The 24,809-nt window shown below is 41.3% G+C and overlaps 3 protein-coding genes across 4 annotated transcripts in view; 1 reads left to right on the top strand and 2 right to left on the bottom strand.

The window, feature by feature from the left end:
* Positions 1–286: 286 nt before the first annotated feature.
* On the bottom strand, positions 287–10,801 carry pin1 (peptidylprolyl cis/trans isomerase, NIMA-interacting 1). The gene is made up of 5 exons (XM_083764577.1): positions 10,660–10,801; positions 8,889–8,971; positions 7,010–7,118; positions 5,755–5,865; positions 287–2,132 (listed from the first exon to the last, which is right to left on the bottom strand). Exons 1-5 carry the CDS (start codon positions 10,715–10,717, stop codon positions 2,023–2,025), a joined length of 471 nt encoding a protein of 156 aa, XP_083620703.1. The 5' UTR covers positions 10,718–10,801; the 3' UTR covers positions 287–2,022.
* A 935-nt stretch (positions 10,802–11,736) lies between these two features.
* Positions 11,737–14,559, top strand: ubl5 (ubiquitin like 5). The gene is made up of 5 exons (XM_083765959.1): positions 11,737–11,813; positions 12,460–12,524; positions 12,937–13,020; positions 13,435–13,472; positions 14,166–14,559. Exons 2-5 carry the CDS (start codon positions 12,469–12,471, stop codon positions 14,207–14,209), a joined length of 222 nt encoding a protein of 73 aa, XP_083622085.1. The 5' UTR covers positions 11,737–11,813; positions 12,460–12,468; the 3' UTR covers positions 14,210–14,559.
* A 1,045-nt stretch (positions 14,560–15,604) lies between these two features.
* vav1 (vav guanine nucleotide exchange factor 1) overlaps positions 15,605–24,809 on the bottom strand; it is a 27,275-nt gene continuing 18,070 nt past the window's right edge. The window contains exons 19-29 of one of the 2 annotated variants that reach the window (XM_083764554.1): positions 23,904–23,998; positions 23,590–23,612; positions 21,453–21,495; positions 20,989–21,125; positions 19,862–19,927; positions 19,210–19,241; positions 18,619–18,729; positions 17,905–17,992; positions 17,194–17,320; positions 16,391–16,542; positions 15,605–16,183 (exon numbers count right to left, since the gene is read on the bottom strand). In XM_083764554.1, coding sequence (XP_083620680.1) covers positions 16,133–16,183; positions 16,391–16,542; positions 17,194–17,320; positions 17,905–17,992; positions 18,619–18,729; positions 19,210–19,241; positions 19,862–19,927; positions 20,989–21,125; positions 21,453–21,495; positions 23,590–23,612; positions 23,904–23,998 — 925 coding nt within the window. In that variant the 3' untranslated portion in view covers positions 15,605–16,132. Of the gene's footprint in view, positions 16,184–16,390; positions 16,586–17,193; positions 17,321–17,904; positions 17,993–18,618; positions 18,730–19,209; positions 19,242–19,861; positions 19,928–20,988; positions 21,126–21,452; positions 21,496–23,589; positions 23,613–23,903; positions 23,999–24,809 lie in introns of those variants that run through there. The other variant, XM_083764555.1, reaches the window with a different exon arrangement.

Genomic DNA, 24,809 nt, shown 5'->3' with positions numbered 1-24,809 from the left:
GCACCCAGTGTGGCCAGACCGGTCTGCAGAAGACCGGGGTGGTTTTTGTGACAGGCCTAAACATTGTCCCCTTCCTCCCCCACACACAGGAACAGTTTTGACATGATTTTGGAAATATTAGAACATTACCCGGCTTACACACGGTATCGGTCCCCAAATAAACCTGATCGGCACACACCTATTGCAGTGGTTAGCAAGGACCCCTACATCATACTGTTACTGTATGTATGGCAGCAGACACCCATTTTAAGACTTGCCTTGGAGTGGGAACCCACACAAAACAAACTTACAAAACAAGAAACTTTTAATGATGGAAGAACAGCAATTCTTACATGTTTTTTTTCTTTTCTTCTAATTACAGTCAAAAAGAACAGTCTGCGTAATATATATTCTTTGAACGTATGGGATTTTCAAGAGCAGTGGAATACAAAACAAACAATTCATTAATTTACCATCTAAATCTAAATAATTGTACATGCACTGGAAATCCTTCCAGAGAATGTAGACTGACGTCTGTGCGACACGCCGTATCAGAATTCTTCTTTCTGTATTCTTCTACTGTATGCAACCGTCTGCAAGTCGTTCTATTTCGTTTTCTGATCTGGTCTAGTGAGAATCAGTAGATTCACGTCATAGCCTGTGTGCTCCCAAAAACAATTTCCTCAGAAACCAGGGGCTGTAGTGCCTATACCCAAAAACCTCAGAAATCTGGTTTCTTCAAATACATCTTGGTATACTTTGTTTGGTACGTCCATGTTTTATTAATCTAACTCGTAGCAACGATAACCTGCTCGATTCAGCATTAATGTGAGGGAATAACAACATTGTGGTGACCATTCTGCCCAACCCACTAGTTGATGTTAGTTGGGGATTAAGGATGGGACGATACGATAATTGTTGCTTTTATTGAGCAGCAAATTCAGTAACTATTAAACCCGCTATAATTTTATTTGGTACGCTATAATTTCACATCCCCCCCCCCCAAAATATGGATGCTGGGGATTCAAGTGGTTAACAAAAGTGGCATTTTAAGTTGAAGTTTTAGCGTAATTTGATTATCGCTATATTGTTAATCACAATTACGTTTGCAATAATCGCGACATGTAATTCATGTCGTCCCATGCCCATTGGGCATGAATTCCCCCCAACTAATATCAGTTTGTTTCAGAAGGACACACGGTCACATTTGACAGTTCTGGTGCGTTTGCTTTCCAGAAGAATGCTATGGGGGACGGGGAGAGGAGAGGAACTGCTTTTGGCAACAGAAATTACACTTTTTGAAAGTCAGTCTAAAATGGTCCTTACTGTATGAGCGCACATGCATGTAAGTAGAGGCAAGAACACAAGCACGCATGTAGCTCACACATAGCTGTACATACATTCCCGCACTCCACACACATCATGTGATCCTGCACGACCACTTCTTACAGGGTCACGGGCACTCTCACTTTATAATAGCAATGTCTCAGGTAAACAAAAACAAAAAAAACAATTAGGAACAATCCTAATATTCTCTGGTGCTCGTCATCGATTTATCAGCTGGTCCTTTGAATGCAATATGGTGCAACATAAAAGATGTCATGTAGCCTGCAAGCCTTGTTTGAGCGGAATAAGATTCTAAATATGCCATAGCTCTGGGGATTTAGAACAGTGGTTGCCAACCTGTTTAGGCTAGGAGGAGGCACCCCCCCCCCCCACTTGTGTTTGTCTGACATGTTAAACATGTTAAAGGCCTATACTCTTCATGTACGATGAATGGCAAAACACGCTGATCTACAAGCTGCCAACGTGTTAGAATGTGACACGTTGTGAGCATGTAAATCTGCCATTTTTTGGAAAAATACTATTTTGGAACAGGATTTTTGTGCACCCCCTGTGGTGGGGAGGGGGGTAGGGGGGGTGGTCCCGGGCACCCCAGGTTGGGAACCACTGATTTAGAAGACGTTGTAGGATAGAGTGTGGTGTGTGTGTGTGTGTGCATGTACTGTATGGAAGAGGTTGTGTGTATGTGGCCTCTCCTCTTCATCCTGTACGGAGGATGATGTGTACACCAGAGTCAGTAAACACAGGACCGCTCATGTCTCCCACTTTGAGGGCGAAGGAGGCATCCTCAAACGGCTTCTGCATCTGACCTGCAAACACGCATAACACACACACACACACACACACACACACACACACACGTTAAAACAGTTTAAGAGCCATAAACGTCAAGACGTCTAATTGCCAATTATGTACCGGATGCCACGGACGACAAGACGTCTTCCCTTGGGAATTCAAGGGAAGACGTCTTATATCCATATTTTGAAAATTCCTCTAATCTGGTGTACAGGTGATGACATGCACATTACATGCATAATAGAATTACAAATTCTTTCTTTCTTTATGGGAGAATTGGCACTCAAAGCCTAAACTGGTGACCACCAGGTGGCGCTGAAAGAGTTAAAGAAATGTATCACTGTCGTGCAGAAATGTATGTCCATATTTTAACTTTTTGTGATTTTTTTCCCCGTAACATAAAAAGGCCCATGCGGTGGAACTATACTTTTATTGTTATAGTTAAATATTGACTGTGTGTTATAATGCTGTGTTATAGTGTGTGTGGGGTGCCTTGGAGCCAAGCACAGTTGTCGACTAATGGCTCGTACACACTGCACGGTATTTGCTCCGATTATGCTGTCGGGGACCTTTTTTGGCGCTCGCCGACAAAACTCCCGATATGACGGGTTTTGATCGCCAAGGTTTTGCTTGCTGTGTGTTAAAGGCTCCGCGAGAAGCTATAGCGCCGATAAAAGTGCTCGCCGACGCCTCCCAGACCGTTTCTGAATATCAAGAAGATTTGATATTTGGCTCTGTCGCCGACTGGACATCGTACAGTATGACATGGGTTGCGACCGCGTCCCGAGAAGTCCTGTATTGCAGCCAATGAGAGCACTCACTGACACCGTCTGTCTGTCTGTCTCTCGGTCGTCGACTGTATCGATAGATGATCAGATGATAATATATATAACCTTTATTCCTTGGGTAAATACCTGTCCTGTCCAATCGTAGCTACCGGTATATTAGCCCAATGTTGCTGTTAAAAATAGTAATAAAACCGAATCATTTCACTTGAATAATGTTGATAAAACCACATCGGAGCAAACTTTTGGACCTCTGTGTGTGTGTGCGTGCGTGCGCAGGGAGAGAGACAGAGAGTTATATTTAACGTCCTGTCTCGCTGCAGCCCACGTAGGCTACACGCCATCACAAACATTTCGCCCTGTGTAGCCTGGCTATCGTGTGTGCGTGTGTGTGGCGTGCATGCAGAGAGAGAGAGAGAGAGAGAGAGGCGCGTCCTGTGTCGGTCTCGCGCTTGTATCACGGCATACTGCACGTGCGTGAGATGTCAAAATGAATTGGAATAAAAAACAAATGATGTGTATAGCTTATCGGGTCTGGATCGCATCTTGGTGAACTCTTGCAGTGTGTTATCCCTAGTCGGCGTCCAATCGTTTAGTGTGAAATCCACACAGATATAATGACAGCCGATTAAAAAAAAAAAAGACTCCTGTAGTGTGAAATACATGACGATCTGATGACTCGCCGACAACTCTAAAACTCCTACAGTGTGTAGGGGCCATAAAGCAGCTGCAGGGTCAATAGGTCCTACTCCGGCAGACATACGGACGGACGGACAGACAGACACACATTGCTGTGCATTGGAGATGGTGTGCCGCCGCTCAGAAAAGATACATAAAATAAGCGAGTGGTGCTTGCTTTTTTCCCCCACCTGGTTAGGAAACCCATTCTGTTAATAGAATGGATGTCTGATAAAAGCGTGGGATTATATACGCATAAGGAACTGGTTTGTAACTTTGTGACTTGCTAGCATTTGCTCTCTAGGGTTTTGACATGTGTAGAAACTGCACAAGCACCTTTTAATGGACTGAATTCAGAACAGTTTCTCTTTCCCGCTTCTTTTTGTATGGTGTGAAAATCGGATTGATCCTCGTGCACAGTTAATCTGATTTATAAGATGCAGTAAACAGATCAATGACACAATGAATGCTTTGGTTTGAGTGTTGCTGCTATAGGCTGTCAAATGTAACTAGCATGACTTGCAAACAACATCTACAACCATAAATACATTTGTGCAGTTTGGGATAATTTGCCTTAATTCCACTAATTCAAATAGGTTGAGAAAGATACAGTTTACAAAGCGAACGTTTGTCGTTGGTCATTCACTGACAAAGTTATGTTGGGCCTAACCCTTAACTTTTTGGAGTGATCAGAATAATTTGTAATTAACTGTTCTGTCCTTTTTATAATAAATCATTTACAGTTAGATTTTAGGCTAATTGATTTCATTCCACTTGGTTTAATTTCCTGTTGCTTTATTTAACAAAGCTTAGAATAAAGATAGGCCTTTTCACAGAGGAGAGCCCTGTGGGAGTCACAAATGTAATTGCAATTCACAGACGACAAGATGCCTGCATGGTGCCTCAGCCAGTGCACAGACAGCATATTGCGATGACCTTGGTTTTATCCTGCATGTCTCTCCTATCTCTCTGCCCTTGGTTTGCCCAAACTTTTTAGGTCGAGACACAAAAATTTGATGTCTCCCTGGGACCCTAAAGTAGTGAAAATAACAGATCTACAGGCTCTAAAGTTGTGGATCGGCTCTATTTTCACTATATTTTTAATGGAATTCCTTACTCTTTCATCCTAATATAACTAACTAGAATATTCGCAATTTAAAAAGATTGCAGAGTGTGGTTGCCGCAGTGGCTTACATATGGCCCTCCCACTAATATTGACAGCCAATTACAATGTTGCGTCACCCCTGTGATCATGCGTAAGTAATTCGGAGGGGATTTAACCCCCAAAATTCATGTTTTTGCGACAAACGGTTACATTTCTCGCATTTGCGGTGCCCCTATGGATGAAAATGGAATAGCTTTTAGAACTTGGATTGGACATTCCGTTCGTGATTTGCGGCATTTTTTGTAAAATGGGCCCCTCCCACTAACTTCGGACGACGATTGTGGCCGAACGATACGCACTATCAAAATTCCGCCACTCGAGTTTTCATCGAAAAGGTCCAGAGATCACGTGTACAGATCTTTGTGAGATTTGGACAAAATCTGTAGGAGGAAAAGCAAAAAGTGTGTTTTTGACAAAATTAAAAATGGCGGAAAATCTATCATGGCGGAAATGGGCGTGGCCTATATGGGGAGATGCTTCATGACCCAAGGAATCCAGGGAAAAAAATATTTTGATTTTACGAAGTATGAATTTATCCTCCAAGTTTTGTAACTATAGTGATTACAGTCTCCGAGAAAAAAATACTTGTGTGAATTTTTGCATTTTCCCATTCATGTCAATGGGAAATTTTAATTCACTAATAAATTCCTATCAATTAAACTATACAACATTTTGTCTTAGCAAAACACAAGCACATGATTGTGCTCAATTTGACATATGGCTCAAGTGCGTACAGTCAAAACTGTGGGACTAGTAGTGCGGCAAACTTTGTCTTACTCCAGTAAAATAATAATACGCATGAAGAATAAAGTGTCACAATTACAAGAGTCTGGTTGCCCTTTCGGGCAACCACACTAATGACCCGAAAATGTTGTGCTACCGTAATAACATGAATGTAAGGAGTAATTCAGGGCTGCCGTGGTTGTTTACACGGGTGACCTGAGTCAAAAAAGTTTGAGAACCACTGCTGTACTTTGTGTGTGTGTGTGTGTGTGTGTGTGTGTGCACCTTTGCCAAACAGTCCCAGGTCTCCACCGTTCCTGGCAGAGCTGCAGTCGCTGAACTGAGAAGCCAGAGCCTCAAACTCCTCTTCTCCAGACTTGATCTGCTCGATGTACTCTGCACGTGCACGTACACACACACACACACACACACACACACACACACACAGTAAAAAACAGTAAGTGAATGAAATTAAACATAAAAAAGTGGTTAGTGGTTCTAACAATAGTTAGAAACTGCTACATAAATGTGTAGCCTTAGAGTCAGCATTACCCTCACCACTTGGTGCGTAACACGTATTCCCTATGCAAACTATGAAAGGGATAAAAAATAATTGTTTTACTCCTTTTTGCTATTGAAATACCAAAGGCCAAACAAGCTGTGTGAAGGCCCCCTGGTGAGACTCAGATAGACTGCATCATTAATGCATCCGAAGGTAGCACTTTAATGCATCGTGGAAGAAAAACAAGCTGAAGTACACATATTTGATATATGTACCATAATATCTCCGTATTTATAATAGAGATGTACCGATTTATTCCTTCCCAATATGAATTCCGTTAACTCACTCCCATTAACTAGCATATCAGACATATCAGAGTACCAATCCGATACCAGTGTGTCATTTAAAAAGCATCTAGTACAGTGGTTCTCAAAGTGGGGTTGAGGGACCTTGAGGGGGTTCCAAATGAACCCTTAGAGGTCTATAACTCTGAGTGTACAAATAGGGGTCCTTGAAATAAATAAAAGATCCACTGGGAATAATTACAAATTCCATTCATAATTGTGCACAGCTACAAGTTAATATAAAAATAGATAATGTAAATAGTACAGTAAGAGTATAAAACGGTAGTGCCAACAGCAACTGTCAAATCAAAATACAAAGTCGTTGATTTACTGTAAATGACATCATCTTGTGATACGTTACATCAGGTATCTCGGCGATACCAGTATTCTAGGCAGTATCGGCAGCGTTTCCAGATTCTAGCCCATTTTGGGCGGGAACCCCTTTTGGTGTTAGCATTATGCTATGCTTTAACTATTGCAAAATAGCAGGTCTACAAGCTCATAGCGCGCCACCGAGTGGCGCGTTACGAGCTTGTAGGTCTGCTATTTTTGAAAAATCGAAAAACCACTGACAGAAACATGGCTTTTTCAGAAAACTGTCAGGATGGAGAAGACATTTTTTGAATCTGATCTCAGGTCAGAATGGGCTAGTATCGCAACAACATGTACACATTTAGGAACATAAGTGACCTACTCTGAATGAACTCTAGCGCCTGGTCTTTGGTGCGTGTGATGTTCTCTTCTCGCCAGGAGGACGGGCGGCGTGATTGGCTGTGCTTCACCAGGAGGTGGGCGCAGCGCACCTGGGGGAAGCCAATCAATGAGCACGATTTTGTATTTGTTACATATCACATGAATACACGAGACAGTAAAATGATTTGGTGTCAGTTACAAAATGTTGTAACAAGAAATAATGAAGAACAGAAGTAGTAAGGTAAGTAGTAATAGTGGAGTATGTACATATGAATCACAGTAAAGTGCCATCATGTGCTTGGGTCTTACTTCTATATTGTGTATGTATGTATGTATGCATGCATGCATGCATGCATGCATGCATGCAATAGAGCGTCGCAGTCCAACCCCCTTTCATGACGACGCCAGGCCCAGGAAATGATTCCCAATGCATTTTTCCCATAGACATTTCAAATGGTATTTATTTAAAGACGGTTACGCCACGGACAAAGCCAACTCGAGTCAACAAACACAATATTTTGGACCAAACAAATTTAATTACAAAGAAGAAAAACAACAAAAAAGTGTTGTAACCTGCCGTTTTTTTTTTCTTTCTAGTTATTTGTTCAGCCCCAAAAAATGTTTGACAAGAGTTGGCTTTGTCCGCGGCGTAAACGTCTTTAAATAAATACCTTTTGAAATGTCTATGAGGAAAATGAACGGAGAATAACGCACTATATGTGACGCTCTATACACACTGTATAAGCATCTATTTATGTACATTCTACTCCATACTGTATATTAGTCTTTTCTGTAACTCACAATTTTGTGAGTTTGGACAAAAATGTATTCCGATAATAATCATTCAAAATGTCACTGCAAAAATGACTAAAGAGATTTGTTTGTGTGTTCACTGCCACTGAGTGGCACAATTGAGTTACACTGCACATTGCACAACATGGAGTCACTTAAACCCTATATCAAAAATGGATCTCAAATCAAAACACCTTTGTTTAAGTGGATTAACCATCAATGAAATGTATCAATGATGGATGTTTAAGATAAAAAACGGAGGCGAGTAGAAGTCTTTTGGTAACTGCATTCTTGAAAACATCTCTTTCCTGCATTTTGAGCATTGAGTAGAAGCCGGTGTTCGGTCGGCAGTGTGCATAAATGCTGCGTCAGTTTAACAAACTGCAGCCTTGAGCAAAACAAAAAGAAAAAGGACATATACCGGCCGGGTAGTATAGAAATAGGCTCTCTACCCGTCACCGTGCTCAAACGAGCATGAAAGCACACCTAGCCGTTCTAAACTACTCTAAATATAAAAATCAGCTGTGCTGATCAGACAGAATCTTGACAGAATGGCCAGGCTAGCAGTTTGTATGGGAAGTTCGCAGACCTAGTAGCTAAATCTGGTATTAAAAAAAAGCTAACAGTCAAGTTTTGTTTCTCTATGTGTTCAGTTTGTTAAGGAAAGGTTGTCTAGCGCACAGCCATCTCAATGTGTCTGGACTGGCTGAGTAAACAAGCCTTAAAAACAGTTTTGGGATGCAAACAAAAAGCCAGGGTGGACTTTACAGTGTTTGAAAGTGAAATCATCATGTCCTTTATTTAACCAGGTTATAATGCTCATAAGATTCAAATGTATTTTCCAAAGAGTGACCCGGCCAAGGGTCAGTATTATTAATACAATAGACACACACAATACAATCACACAGTGACTATACACAAGTGAACACAACGTCCAGTTAAGAGTGCAAAACAGGATCAGGAACTAAATTGGTTACGAACGAAGTGCAGCAGTTGACAAAAATGTCAAAGCAAAAACGTGTGGGGGCTGGGCTGGGGGGGTGACCAACATGCAATGCATATGATGGAGAAAAAAGAACAGGCAAAACCTTATCTGGTTCTCCACGACCATCTCCAACCGGACGTTCCCATTGGCTGGCGTTGGTGATGTGATTGAAGTAGTACACCCTGCCTGAAGGGAAAAGAGAGGCAAAAGTAGTTTCATTAATATTATTATTATCATTAGCCTGTTTATTTTGGGAACACAAGACCAAAGTGATGGAGGCACCACTGGAAGATCTATTGAGAACCTTTTTCATTTCACTCTACCAAACTATATTTGTTTCTCCAATTTGTACTCTTTCAGAATTAAAAGGGGTGCAGGTGCACGGGATGTTTTGGTTAAAGCTCTATATAGAGCTTTCTTTAGCTATCTTTATATACTGGCCATATATGTCTTGAGTGTATAGGGTTTGATGAGGTCAGATCAACTGATGGAATGTCAGAAGTTCAGAACAGGAAGGACAGGTTGGGAAGGATGAGGATCAACTTATGGAATGTCAGAACAGGTCAGCTCCATATATGGAGATGTAAGAGTTTGAGGTCAGATGTAGAGTTGCTGCCCGGCTCCATATATGCAGATCTAGGTGATCTTCTCCATGTATGGTTATCCAGGGTTAGATGAGGTCAGTGTCATAATCTTCATATATGGAGATTCTTGTATTAAATGACGTTAAACTCACCAACATGGCAGCTGTAGGGCAAGCTTTTATTATCCCTCTATCTGCGTTTTTTTTCATAAAAATCCACTGTAGACATGTGTTATGAGGTACTTTCTGAAGACCCAAGGGCTGTATTTTGCGTGTCTTAAGTACCAGGTCTTATTACTTAACTTAAGACCTGGAGGCGTGGTCAATGCTCTTTGGCCACTCAGAATAGCCAAATGGCAATAAGACCTGGTACTTAAGACACGCAAAATACAGCCCCAAGTGTTGGAGTTTGGGAGGGCTCGTACTAAGTCACTCAAGGGCCTTGCATACCACCCGTTTCGAATTTGCACATAATGCAGGAACACAGCATCACGTTGGGTTAATGAAAACGAGTGCTTCCAAACTCCAACACTTAAAAAAATAACCTACACAGAATTTCTTAGCAGAAAGTAGCTCATAACATGTCTATGGTGGATTTATTTTTCATGAAACAAACTTTGCAGATAGAAAGAGGATAATTCAAGCTTGCCCTGGCCTACAGCTGCAATGTTGGGGAGTTTAACGTCGTTACGAGCAGATCGGAAATTTCTATTTGAATCAATGGGGTGTCAATGGAGGGTATTGCAACTCTAGATTCATCCTATTATAAAAGGAATCTCCCTGGCTCTCGTCTCTACAGCTCTTTAATAAACAGAAAGGGGCATTCACAAATAAACAGAAAATACATGAGAGAAAGAAAGCCAAAACAGATTGCCCCCCAGAAACACAATTTATAAGCAACAATTTCATAGTGTTCCAATCCACTTCCAATTTCTGTCTGCTCATCTAACTACCCCATGCAGCACAGCAGGCTTTCCCCCCAGGTCCCAGTCCCACACAAGGATCACAATGACGTCATGGGCCCTGATGTGGGTGGATATATTATGTATGCATGTTAAGTAATATCAAAACACAGCAAAACTCTAAATCCCACATCTAGCTATGTGATCATTTAGCATGCATCAGTCATTTAAGTTAACATAACAATGACAATGAATGACTGCGGTTTAGTGGTTCATAGGCTACAAAACCACGATGCGAGCTTAGGGAGCTATAGCACTGCTAGCATGCACAGCCATCCATCCCGCGGTTTTGCGTTGTTGTTACCCTCCCCATAAAGACAAAACTTTACTTGAACTGCGACTCATTCTCTTCTCCCATCCGGACGGTAGCTTCTCGTCATCCGCCATTCTGTATTTCTGTGTAAATTAAGACTAATTTAATATTATATTGAAATCCAGTTCTAGTGTGAGTGTATGCTGCAGTAGTTGTGTTTGCAGCAGACGTGGTTGTTGACGTTACGACACTTCACAGTAGGACCAGTAGGACTAGTACTGCCATATTTTGCGAGAGAAAATAAGCAACAGTTCTACGAAAACAAGCCCTAAAGAAGCAACTTCATAATATAAATAGAGGGTATGCGCGTGACATCATCATCATACCCGGACGTTATGCGTGAACGCCTACTGAGTGGCAAAAACTATTTTTCTGGCCTTGACAGCCCATACATCCAAACAGAAAAGTCCAATCTGATTGCATTAAACAACGTTAAACTAGTATAGCCCATCGATTTCCCATTCACTTCATGCATGGCATACCCTCTATTATTTACATCTGCTATTTGAAAATAGTATTTCTACAAGCTCACAACTTGTAGATCTACTATTTTCAACAACAACAAATAAATGTAATTTTAGAATATTTTTGAAACATTTTTATTTGAACAAGACAAATCTTGTATGGTACGTGGTCCCCTGGCACAAAATGTTTTCAGATAAGATTTTCTCAAATTCTGCTCTATGCCCCGATTTTACCTGGATTTAAAGCCTGTAGAACAAATAAAAAATATTATGATTATTATTATTTATTTATTATTATTATTGTTGTTGTTGACAACCACTTGTTTAAAACAGTTAATCAACTACAACAAGCCCAAAGAAACTACTGCAACCTTACAGAAAACCAAGCCCAAAGTCGCTTATAATAATAAGCCGACATGGCAACGCTAGCAGTAGTGAGGCGAGGTTATAGCAGTAGTACGTCAGCATGCAAACAGCTTTACGTTAGGATTTGTTTTTCGAGTTGCGCCCGCCCGCTGCCCGAGCTCCCGTCCAATGGGAGGCAAGGAACGTAGCCTGTCAATCATGTGTTCCGTTGATTTGATTGGTCCACAATCCGACGCCATAACGTTTACATCACTTTACGGCAAGCAAGGATTCAGTTCAGAAAGAAAGCAACACCGAAGCAGAGAGAGAGATCAAACCTGGTTCTTATTATTCATTTCAGGTAGAAATGCGCTTGTATTTATAATTATATCAATGTAATGTTAATTATTATTATTATTTTTTTTTAACAATAATTGTGTCTGTGTGTGTGTGTGTGTGTGTGTGTGTGCGTGCGTGCGGCACTTGTCAACGAGGCGGATATACATTTATGTCAAACTGCTTTTATTGAATGAGCGAATTGAGCAATATAATGTTTAAAATAAAAAAATAGCCGATCTACAAGTTCACACGCCAAGTCGTTTTTTATGCATTGGTTAATTGAATACCATACCATATCAGTCAGACAGACATGTAAATGGAAATCCATTCTGGTCCTAGTCCTTGTCGTGTTCTTATTTAGAGGCAAGGAATACTGTAGGCATCCTATGGAGGATGGAATAATAAGCTGTCAGGGACCCTAGGGTACCGCGTCCAAACTTCAGAAAAGGTAACCGAGGGTGCCAAAAGGGGCTAGTGATACACATCCTTTATGGATGTTCAGGGCATTCCACATTTTGGTGGCAGAGTAGTAGAATGAGTCTTTCCCATTTTGTTCTACATTTGAGGTGTACGAGGATGCTTCATCCTCAGCCATCACATTCAGAACAGTAAAACACATTGTGTTATGATGTAGTATAATGTTTATTATTATTTTTTGATCTGAACAGCCTGTCAAGATGATTGAGGTGGTCTGCAACGATCGTCTGGGGAAGAAGGTCCGGGTCAAGTGCAAGTATCCTTCAATAAAGCCAACTGTAAATGAATGAACTAGAAACATGTTTAAATTGTCTTAACTTGCTCAGTGCACGCTGTAAGTTTTGAAGTCCTCTCTCGACGGAGAGAGGTAACTGCAACCGTTAACAGCCAGCCAGGTTTTGAACTCGGGTCCTAGAGGGAAATCCCTGGTTGACCATGGGAGATAATGGGCTTCAGGCAATACTATTTGTCAACCAGGAGGTTTGTCTACCATACAAGTTGGTTTTATTTATTAATAAATTATGTGACTGGACTGTAGCTTCAAGTGTTGGAAAGAACAGGCCCAGCCCGGTTCTTCAAGGTGTGCATGTGTGCACAACATACTTACATTACTGTATGCCTGTTTTGTGAGCACAACCACGCGTCTTCCTTAACCACCGTTCAATCAGCTCTGAGGACACTATCGGAGATCTGAAGAAACTCATCGCTGCCCAGACAGGGACACGGTGGGACAAAATTGTGCTGAAGAAATGGTGAGTTTGTTGGTTGTATTTGGATTCAAGTTCTCAGTCTCCACGACTGATTTGAGTCATTTGGATTCCACAGTAGCCAGCATGTCTTCTATGGCGTTGTGCAGTGAAATGAAATAGCTCTCAATGCGCCACAGAGATTGTAGATGGGGCTATTTTCGATTGACAGCGTGAAACGGAGAAGTTCAATCCGACAATTATTATATATTCTTTTAAAGATATTTTAAAACTACTGTGATGGTACAAAGTAAAGAGAGACGGGGAGTGAGTGACACACAGCAAAGTCGTCGGGGCTTGGGAATCGAACCCACAACTCGCTGTCAGAGCAGCCTGATAGTGTGGCTTTACACTTCAGTCAGTTTGTTTACATCTGCAGGCATGTTGTGACCATGTGCGTCCTCTGTGTTTTCTCTCCAGGTACACCATATTCAAGGATCACGTTACGCTGGGTGACTGTATCCTTTATGATGACAGTTGTATATGAACACTTCTTCTATCGTCACCGTCAGTTCATGTTAATTAGGATATTGTTGCTATTGGGCAGAAACCTCTTATCCATATTTGAACTCTGATTTAGTTTTTTTAAATGAATGCCCTACTACTTGATCATACTACAGTGACAGTCTCACACAAAAGCATCAACATGAGCTGTTACTTTTGATGCTTTTGAATTTGAATCCTGAAAAGTAAGAGTTTTGGGCATACCGTATGCGGTTTCCACTCGACAGACGATATCTTTGATGTACAGTTATTTAATTGGCAATGAAATGCAAATCTATGGCCTTTAGGTAGGGGATACCTAGCCTGGTAAAACCACTCCCCCTGCTGGACAACATTTCATCTCCCCTCAGGCAGAATGAAAATCTGGCGAGGGCTTTACCTAGGCTAGGGGATACCTGCAGCATTGCTGGACACACTCCCTTATAGTAGCCTTATAAACTTTAATAATACTAATTTATACCGGCATCAATATGTGATCTCATCTGTTCATATTTTTTGCATGACTCTGTTATGCAAGGAATTATATTATAATCGATTCATCAACATAAAACAAAAACACGCTAATACTTTCTGTTCATGTGTTGTACTTTTCTTTCTTTTTTTCTAAACGTTTTCTGAAGTGTTGTACTTAACGGTGGTTTGCGCAGATGAAATCCATGATGGCATGAACCTGGAGCTGTATTACCAATAGACCAGCAGAGGACCACAAGGAGACGATGCTACAGGACACATGATGCAAACACACACACACACACAGTGTTTTGAGAAAAAAATGCCCACGATACCATTGTAAAGGAGGAGTAAGAATGGAGGATATATTATGTGTGCCTATGTCTAATTTTCTATGGAACAGATGACATACAGAGTAGACAGACACACATGATGTATTGGTCTGCACTCTGCTTATAGATCTTAAAGCGATGGCTATGAAATATTAGCATCAGCTCTCATGATGTTGATGACGTGCTTGAATACATATGTTTTGTTTTGATATTGTTTTATTTTTTTTGGAATTAAAAGAAGATATTTGTATACCTTCAAGTTTGTCTTGTCTTTATCGCTTTGTCTTTGCATAAAATGTCTTGTCATTTACTTGGACAGTTACACCATTTTAGAGGTGTAACTGTCAAGTTGTTAATTTATATTGTCTAAAGACGAGGGTATCTAAACCTTTCAGGTCGTTACCCCCAACCCCAATTTTCAAAGTTTATGCCTCTTTCTTATGTAATATTTGACAATTTAGCCAATGTTTGACAATTTGTATAGTATAGTCTCATTAGTCTGTTGGTTACATTTGACACAGACATAGTAATGGTCTTATTAGTTAATTCTTTTTTCCTTTTTAGAGGTATTAAAAAGTCCTTAAACCATTCAGGACGGGAACCCCTTTTGTTTTTCTACTTAGTATTTAGAAGGCCTAAATGGGTTTTAAATGGTCACTTTAGAAATGTGCAGATACTGATACCCTGTATACACTTATACTGTATATTGGTTTGTTTACTGTCAAGTGAGAAAACAATGTTGTACATTAAGCTACCGGTAATCACCTTGGGACCCCCCAAAATAATTTGGGAACCACTGGTCTAGGACAGCAACGTCCATTTTGAATGTGTGAACGGATTACATTCTTCCACAGCGTGGAGTAGTACATAGTCTGTTAATACCATCAGGTCAGTAGTGGCTGGTTTTTCTTTTGGCAGTAAAACTACCTATTGTACTACTGTACATTTGGAAGTTGGAAAGTGAAGAAGACTTTGGTGAACAAAACATACAATTAAACAAAATGTCCTTCTGTATACATTGAGCTGTTGCTACTTGCTAGTAGTAAACGTGAATATCTCACAACAGTAGAGTAGAACAGTTGAAGTGGGATAATCGCGTGATGGGCTATCATGATTGTGTATATCATCTCTGTCGGATGGAAACCTCATGTCCATAACGTATTTTTCAGGATACAAAGGTAGCAGATCTACAAGCTCAAAACACGTCGTTTTGAGCTGCGTTTCAAGCTTGTATATCTGCCACTTTTATGTCACGCTGTAGTGTGATAAAGTAGGGCATTCGTTTATGAAAAAACTATAAGCGGTTTCTGCCCGACAGCAATGCTATATTTGGACAGCTGATGGATACAGGGAGGACTATTTTGTTGTGTGGACCGACACTGCCCAAATGATTGACACTGATGTGGTCATGTGAGGAAAATCTGCTAGAAAATAATGACTTGAATCCATTTAAGCCCTATAAATACTGTAGCTTGTTGACTGGAGTCCCCATTTCTCCAGTGTGAGTTAGATCTTATTTTGATTTCTTCCTGGAAATAAAAACGTCTGTGTTTCCGAGGCTATAGTTAGTTTGATCTCTTCTGGTTAATACCGGCTGTGCAGGCTAGATTCACTTAAGGTATAATATGCAAGGGAATGGAATGCAAGCTGATATACGGGTACAGTATAATGACTCGAGTCATTTGTTGTTTTTATTTGAATCCTGAAAAGGAACAGTTTTGGACATACACCCGACAAAGACGATATGCCTGAATGCCTCTAAGGTGTTACACATAACTGGACTTGTGTACTGTATATACAGTATATATACATATGCCTCCTCCGCAGTCATGTCAGCAGTAATCAGAATAGTCCTCAACGTAGTTGGCTGGAAAAAGACCCACCTGGAAAACAAAAATATTGACATTTCACATTTTTCACAGAATCAGTTTTTTGGTTCTATTCACCGGGAGGCGCGAGCCTGAATGGCTTGGTTCCAGGCTTAAAATAACGAATATCTCTATGGGAAACATGAATGGGTTTTCGACTTGTGGAACCACAAAATGGCGGCCACTGCGTGTGTGTGTGTGTGTGTGTGTGTGCATCCTCACCCGTCCGTACACCTCTCCCTTCCACCATCCGTTGTGAGCCTTCTTGGAGAGGATCTTGATGGTGTCTCCCTCGCGCAGAGACAGCTCCGTTCGGTCCCTGGCTGAGAAGTCGTACCTAGCCCTCGCCATCATCTTGGCACTGCCCCCGACACCTACAGGATTCAGTACACCATAACCAGGCAGGTTACAGAGACACTGTACACGTAATACAGTATGTTCAGACTCATATTCATTTTTGATAGTTGTCGAATTAAAACAGAAAACAAGGCCTTCTAAAAGAGGTTGAGTAAATGTTTGGAACTGGACTATTTAACTGTAACATCATTCTAGGGTGCTGAATGAGAAAAACACGGTTCCCAAGCTAAACTATTTGTTTTTAACCTAATTTGCTTATAAAAATGGCTACCTATCTATATTTTTAATGCAATTAATGGTAGCCTACTCCTAAATATGCAAATTAGAGGCCACCATTACAGAAGACTGTTGAGTGCTCAAAGAGGTCCCCCCTTGCAGTACGTTTTAACAGTGGGCAACGGCCAGGAGAATTTTCCGGAAGTGCATTATTTGTCTACGGGACCCGGCGATAGCAGGCGATGGCCGAAAAGTGGGCGGGAAACGTCGCCCGAAAAGATAAAAATAATTCATCTTTTTGGGCGTTGACGGGAGATGTGTCGGCCGATGCTCGCCCGCTGTTAAAACGTACTGTTAGTTTTTTTTCTCCAACTAATCTGTATTTTTGGCATCCCTATAGGATGTCTAAAAAACTATCCATGATGTAAAGAACATGGGTTAAAAAGACTTGCATGGTGAGTGTGTGTTGTTGGGAGCCATGCTGATCTGTCCAGGCTGCTTGTACGGCATCTGCAGGGTGGTGTCCACCTCTTTGAAGTATTCCTTCAGCGAGTTCTGCTGGTAGAACTCTATCATCTCCTAGAAGACCAGAGAAGCCAGGAAGATCAGCTATAGCAGTTTTTCTCTCTTCAACTCTTTTGTACACATACTGTAGTGTTTGTATTTGTTTGATGACATGTATTATTGTGTTAGTTTCTTATGCTATGTTGATGAATTGAGTACCTAGGATCACAATGGAAACAAGTCCCCAGGACTATTTTGTGTTATCCTTTTGGTGTGAGGCTATTGAGCGCACGGTCTCTTTGACTATCGTAAATATCAAGCCAATTGATATTTGCTTAACCCTGTCATCTACAAAGAGCCATGCCAAACTAGCAAAGTGTGTTGGAATTATAGGTGGTCATGGGCTTAAGACTGATCAGTCTGTTTTGAGAGCAAGAAAAGAGAAACAAAAAACAGTAAATACAGAACAAGAAAACAAGCTCACAGCATGTTGCGATACGCACGTTGTGAGCTTGTAGATCTGCTATTTTCACTACTTCTTATACTTAGAAAAGGAAAAGTGAAGATGACCAGTACATGACACCACACACACACACACACACACATTCTAAATGCTTAGACAACCCAGAGGTGCAAGCATAATCAATCAAGACACTTACGATGATTCCCTTGAAGGCCTTCTTGTCGTTGATGCGGAAGAGTCCCTCAGTAGAGGTGATCTTAATGTGTCTGATGTCCATGTTGAACCTGAAGGTTCACAAGTTAACGTCCGTTTGAGTGAGACAAGAGACAAACAGGGGGACCACCAGAACAGAATATTTGTGTTAAAAAATGTCATAGAGCACCGAAGTATGACACCACTGCCACTAGAGGGGGCGCTATCCCCGTGTCACAGAGTTCTTTTTTTCTATTGGAATTCCCATAGGCAAATCTTAGAGTGTGTCATATAAGAAGTGTGTTCCAAAAATAAACAAATCACCCCCAAGGACCCATAGGGGTCCCTGGACCCCACTTGGAGAACCACATATAGTTGTAGGCGTCAGAATTGTGCACCCGAAACTAGAGGTATATACAAGCTCAGAGCCACAGTGTTCATTCCTGTAGAAATCAGGCATAACAAGTTACCAGTAGTGCTCGTCTAAGCCTTAAGGCCATAAGGTAGGGGCAGCCCAACTCTTATTTCCTATCCAGATTGGAATGGAATTATCTTCATATTTTAACTTTTTACAGTGTCACACAAAAGCAAAAATAGATACTACTTGCTACTTTTGCTATTTTTGAATTTGAATCCTGAAAAGTAACAGTTTTGGACAAGCTGTATGAGGTTTCCACCACGACAGAGATAATTTGTGCTTAAAATCTGATTGGCTCACTTGAGGCTGATGGCGAACTCCCCGCCTTCTTTCTGTCGGACCAGGAAGGTTCCGTCGGAGCGCGATATCAGGAGGTTCTTGGCAGCCGTGCGGTCCATGTTCCCAGCAAACCTATAGGAGCACAGGGGGGAAAATAATGTCTTCCTGACATTCGTATCTTAGTTGGAACTTAAAACTTAAAGATGTAATGCCGTGCCCCCCCCCCCCCCCCCCCTCGCCTAAAACATGACAATCAGGTACTATGATTATACTGGGAGAAAAGTGTACAGAAATGTTAATACCTGGTTAAGTATACCTACCTACACCCCCTGGACATGACGCTAGTATGTCACAGGGACTTAACCCTATCCAACCCTTGATGCTGAGTGCCAAGCAGGGAGCCACTGCGTCCCATTTTTATAGTCTTTGCTATGCCTCGACTGGGGAATCATTATCATGTCGACCTTCCAATCTCAGGGCGGACGTACACTCTGACAACAAGTTGACTGAATTGTAATGTGAAAGGTAGTGGCATAGTGCCTATTGTTTTTGTGATTGGCGTAGTGCCTATTGTTTTTGTGTGAACATGCTTATAATACTGTTGATACCTACCAGAGGAAGCCAGTCAGGTTGGGCGTCGACCTCTAAGGGGAGATCACAGTGAGGTTAAAGGTTAAAGGTCAAAATAAGGTGTACAATATAAACCGCACAAACCCCATACCCGAGGTGGGGTTGGCAAAAGGGCCTTTCTGTGTGGAGTTTGCATGTTCTCCCCGTGTCCCCTAGGGTAGGTATACCCCTCACAAAAAACATGCAGTAATCCTGGTCTCTAAACTGCCTCTACCGTGGCCAACTGGGGCGCCTGATGGAGGGGAAAGGAACTGGTTGGAGTAACGTGTTCCTTCCACGCTCTACGTCCAACCAGGGAAACCCCCCCCTGTCAGGTGTAAAGGAGCGGCATGGACTCCTCATGTATGGAAGGAAGCATGAGGTCAGTCCGTTGCTCTCCCACCAGGTTGGCAGAGGTAGTGTAGCGTCCAGGATTACATTAGATAATTGACACTGGGTGAAAAAATGGCTTACAAAAAAAAGCTGGTTTACAATACTACCTGGAGAGGTTCATCTTACCAAGTAAGGCCTTAATGTTGAAATATAGAGATGCAAGGTTTCTGACAGCTACAATATGTATGCAGATTCATCTTCAGTACTTTTACAGTGTGAATCTTTGGTATAGGGTGAATCAATAGTAGCCTACTGTACTTACGGAGACGAAGGGCTGTACTGTTTTGGATGGAAACCATCCCATCTGGCCACTTGTCACATTTCTGCCCTGAGTGACATACAACCAATCATAAAACATCAGCAAAGAGAAAAACTATATGATTTTGTCAAAGTCCTTTGAAAATAGCAGATCTACACGTTACATTACAAAACGCTGTGAGCTTGTTGACGATCTGCTATTTCCCAATAGACAAAGTATAAAATATGGCTTAGTTGCTTTAATGTACGTTTTGTAATAATCATCTGAATCTACAAAGTAACCTGTAACAAAAGTGTTCAAATAACTGTAGTGGAGTAGAAGTATGAAGTATTGAAAAATTGTACGTGGTTATTTTCCACCACTGTCATGTGACTAGATGAGAAAAAAATGCCAAGACAGACGGGAGGGAAAGTTGGAAACGTGAGAGACGTGAGCGCTGCTGCGCCTACACGAACATATGCGCTAACCACAGGAAACTGCACTATGAGAACACACCGAAACAATGTACAGTGTGTGTGTGCGTGTGTGTGTGTGTGTGTGTGTGTGTGTGTGTGTGTGTGTGTGTGTGTGTGTGTGTGTGTGTGTGTGTGCGCGTGAGTGTGTGCGCGCGCGTGAGTGTGAGTGTGCGCGCATGCATGCGTGCTTGTGATAAATTTGCATGATAATTCTCAGCATCATTGAGGAGGTGACACTGTAATCAAATGCGTGTTTGTTACACACCAGTATCAGGCAAGAATAGATAAGATATGTGAGCTTTACTCTAGCGCCACCATTGGGCCAGGCTTTCATATGAGCTCATTTGGGAGAATTGAGCTCATACGAGGGGTCCAAATGATCCTTACAAGTCTGTAACTCTGAGAGTGTATATACATTTCCATTTGTGCATTTTGAGAGAGGATTTCACAGTGTAGTTTGGGGTCTCAGAGAGTAAAAAACTAAACCTTACAAATGGGAGTCAACGTCATCAAACTGGAGGTCCTTGAAATGGAACACTGTTCTAGTGATAATAGTCATCTACAGCTATTTTAAATATGTTTTTTTTTCTTAAAAAAACCCCAAACCTTTTAGCTTATATGCCATCAATCAATTATTTTTATTTATTAAATAATCAATATACTTATTTATTTTACCTCCCACCACAGCAGATCAGCCTCGGCCTTCGTCAGCTCAATGATGTCACCCCGGGAGAGATGAAGAGGTTGGCCGAACGCTACGGGAGGCGGAGGCAAACCGTAGTAATTCTGACATGCTTCCATTTTAGGAAGACCTGAGAGAGAGAGAGAGAGAGAGAGAGAGTAGAGAGAGAGAGAGAGAGAGAGAGAGAGAGAGAGAGAGAGATGAGAGAGAGAGAGAGAGAGAGAGAGAGAGAGAGAGAGAGAGAGAGAGAGAGAGAGAGAGAGAGAGAGAGAGAGAGAGAGAGAGAGAGAGAGAGAGAGAGAGAGAGAGAGAGAGAGGTACATCACAGATCACAGATGACAAGAATAGGTGGGGACAGAAATAGAGAGAGTTAAATGCAATAGCTTGACAAACAAACAAAATACATGGCTAAAGATGGATTCAAAATGTGCTTGTTTTGTGCTACAAAATTCCTCACCTAGATTTAAATGTCTGTGAGGAGAAGACCTCTGTGTCTTACTCTGCAGGAAGCAAAGGAGAGAAGCAGTGTGTCACATTCACTGATTTAATAAACAATAGGTTGAATGCCTTCACTGGACCATTCTCACATGTCACTGCTGGAATGGGTGGACCAAATCGGAAGAAGTTCCCAGCTCAATTGTTTTTGAGGGGCAATATCCCCTCCTATGTCAAGCTTTTGGTGTATGTGCACAAACACAATGTTTGTGTCCTATACACAAACATTAAATCCCATTGACAATGAATGGACAATTTTGAGTGTTTGTGTAAACACAAACATTGAAGAGGAAGGTGAGGACACAAATTGGCCGGAATGAGATGATGTATGATGATAAGAGCACCACTCACTTCACATGCGCGCTCTGCAGGCACTCTTTTATGCTAATAAATGGAGTTCTTTATCAGGCATACCCAAATGTGGAGTCTATGCAGATGTCAGAACATCATTGTGATATCAAAACAGGCCAGCTCCATATATGGAGATCTAGGGGTAAATGTACAAAAAAATATACTTAAAGTACTAAATCTTTTCCAAATTGGTCAAACCCCAAATAAAAAAAACAAAACAAATGTTTTTTGAGTAGTCAAAGTATAAAATAGGGATTGAGTGGTTTATGCATATTTTGTAACAATCATACTATAAACGAGCGAATGTCTGTCTGTCTGTCTGTCTGTCTGTCTGTCTGTCTGTCAGAAACAAACACTTATCTCCTCATTGCCTGCACCAATCGCTCCCACTTTTCACACAGGCATTGACCATAATAATATGGAGGTCTTAACGAAGCCATTTTTCCAATAAGATTAATAATGAATTTATTAGTGAATAAAAACCCGTTTATTTGTCCGTGGTCTATCTCCGACCGAGCCACACTATTAGCACACATCTCTCCATGCCAAAATAAATCTGCACGCTCCCACAATCCAGCTAGGCTACTTTTTACCGACGCAACTGTCGTATTTACTGTACAGATATTGTTTTTACATCACCCATTTATATGAAATTATAATCCAACCCAGGGCGCAGTACCCCCCGCGGCCACCAGGGGGGGGTACTGAACAACTCATCTCCCCATAAATGCAATTATTACACTACTAACATGACAATGACTGTTTGAGACTTTCAGTTCTATGTATGACTATGATGTACTGTTTTTCCATTTCCAGTGAACAAGTCTATATTAAAGCAATTCTTCCTCAAAATACATATATCAATAATATGATATATTACATCACATTACCCACACTGTACATTTGGGAATACCTGTGCCACAGCCCATACTTTCTGTGATGCATGTCAAACTGGGGTCTTTCATACTTTTCAAATGGGGGTCTGTGGGCTAATAAGTGTACATTTTACAGTCCTTGCCATGAAAACATTTCCCTACCATGCATTTATACAAATATTTTCATGTTATAGTGCTGTTTCTATTCACACAAAAAAGACACAAATATATTATACAAGTTAAAATGAAGAGCAATTAAATATATTTATGGGGGGCAATAGTCCATACAACGGGTAAGGACTATGTATATTAATACAATAAACAAGCAAAAGGGCATTGCCTGACCATGGATCAAACCAAAGGACCTGCAACATGACTGAGGAACACGTTCCACTTCAAATCATATTTATCCAACTGATTATTCATCTTAAAGGATAACCTCTCCAAAGCAGCCACAATACCAAGCTATCAATGGTATACTTATGATTGTACTGCAGCATTTTCTTGCAAAAGAAACTACAGTAGCCTACTAATTAGCCTACTTTTGTGCCCAACCTAACTTCCCAAGACCATCTGTAAACAATTCCCCGTTCCCCCCTATCAGTAATGTGATCTATTACAACACATTACCCACACTGAACATCATTTGCTGTTCATATATTCAGAACGGGTAAGGACTAGTAAATATAAATCTGCAAAGTCACTAGTGACTAAAGCTGTTGCTAAATAATCGTAGCAGAGTAAAGAGTGCAATAATATTTGCCTCTTAGACAAGTAGAAGTAGAAGTAGAAGTAGTTTCTAGAAGTAGAAAATATTGAAATATTTACGGATTCAATTGAATTAAAGACAAGTGTACTTAATGCTGTGCTCACCTTCTTCAAAGTGCCTGAGTGATCTGAAATGCAAAACAACAACTGTTAGGACAACAAGCTAAATGCCTCAAACAATTACCTCCAACAAACGCACACACACACGAATACATGCAGGCAGGCAGGCAGGCATGCACATGCACGCACACACATACGCAGTTTACGCACACATGCATGCACGCACTACACGCACGTCGCATATACACATATTACTTGGCCGATATATCGGCCCAACTGCTACTGTCGCTATCGCTCTGGCTCCACATATAATGCACAACAATTAAAACACACATACTGTATAATAACAAAACACCAACCTGAGTTGCGTCCACAGGTGGGCACCCTGCCTAAACATTCTTTATGGGCGGCCATTCGACAGCGGGTACAGCGGTAGCCCTGGAAAAACGTCCCTCTGTGGGAAGAGAGGGTTTAGTTTTAAGTTGATTTTGGTCTAAAAATGTCTTCTACATCCTGACAGTTTTCTGAAAAAGCTATGTTTCTATGTCAGTCGTTCTTTGATTTTTCAAAAATAGCAGACCTACAAGCTCGTAGCGCGCCACTCGGTGGCACGCTATGAGCTTGTAGATCAGCTATTTTTCAACACCAAAAGGAGTTCCAGCCCAAAATGGGTTAAGTTGATTTTGGCTATGTTTAACCAATTAATCCCCGCTTTGCTGTACGACGAATAGTGAACATAGCCGTTTTAATGACAGCCACTGCTCCTAATAGTTAGGATGGGTACAATGAAGGTCTCATTTTACGTATGTACAAAATGTACTGAAGCAAATTATACATGACATATATATACATATACAATATATACATTATACAACAACTAAAAGGACACAGTTATTATGTCAATTATATAATGACATGCCCAGGTTGAAAGTGAATGTGAGAGGGTGGTGAAGACACTGTGCAGCCCTAGCCTAGTGTAGCGATACTATAATAGGGCAATATGCATTGCAAAGGCAGATAATAAACTTTATTTATAAAAAGGCGCTTTTCGAAAACAATATTTACAAACCCGATGAAGGCTGGCCACGCGAGGCTAGTGCAGCACACAGCGAGGAGAGGAGAGGAGGGGAGGGGGAGGGGGAGGGGGAGGGGGAGGGGGAGGGGGAGGGGGAGAGGGAGAGGAGAGGAGAGGAGAGGAGAGGAGAGGAGAGGAGAGGAGAGGAGAGGAGAGGAGAGGAGAGGAGAGGAGAGGAGAGGAGAGGAGA

The sequence above is a fragment of the Protomyctophum parallelum genome (assembly GCF_964188405.1).
Source record: "Protomyctophum parallelum genome assembly, chromosome: 5".
Taxonomy (NCBI): domain Eukaryota; kingdom Metazoa; phylum Chordata; class Actinopteri; order Myctophiformes; family Myctophidae; genus Protomyctophum; species Protomyctophum parallelum.
This window is presented reverse-complemented; position numbering and strand designations above follow the sequence as displayed.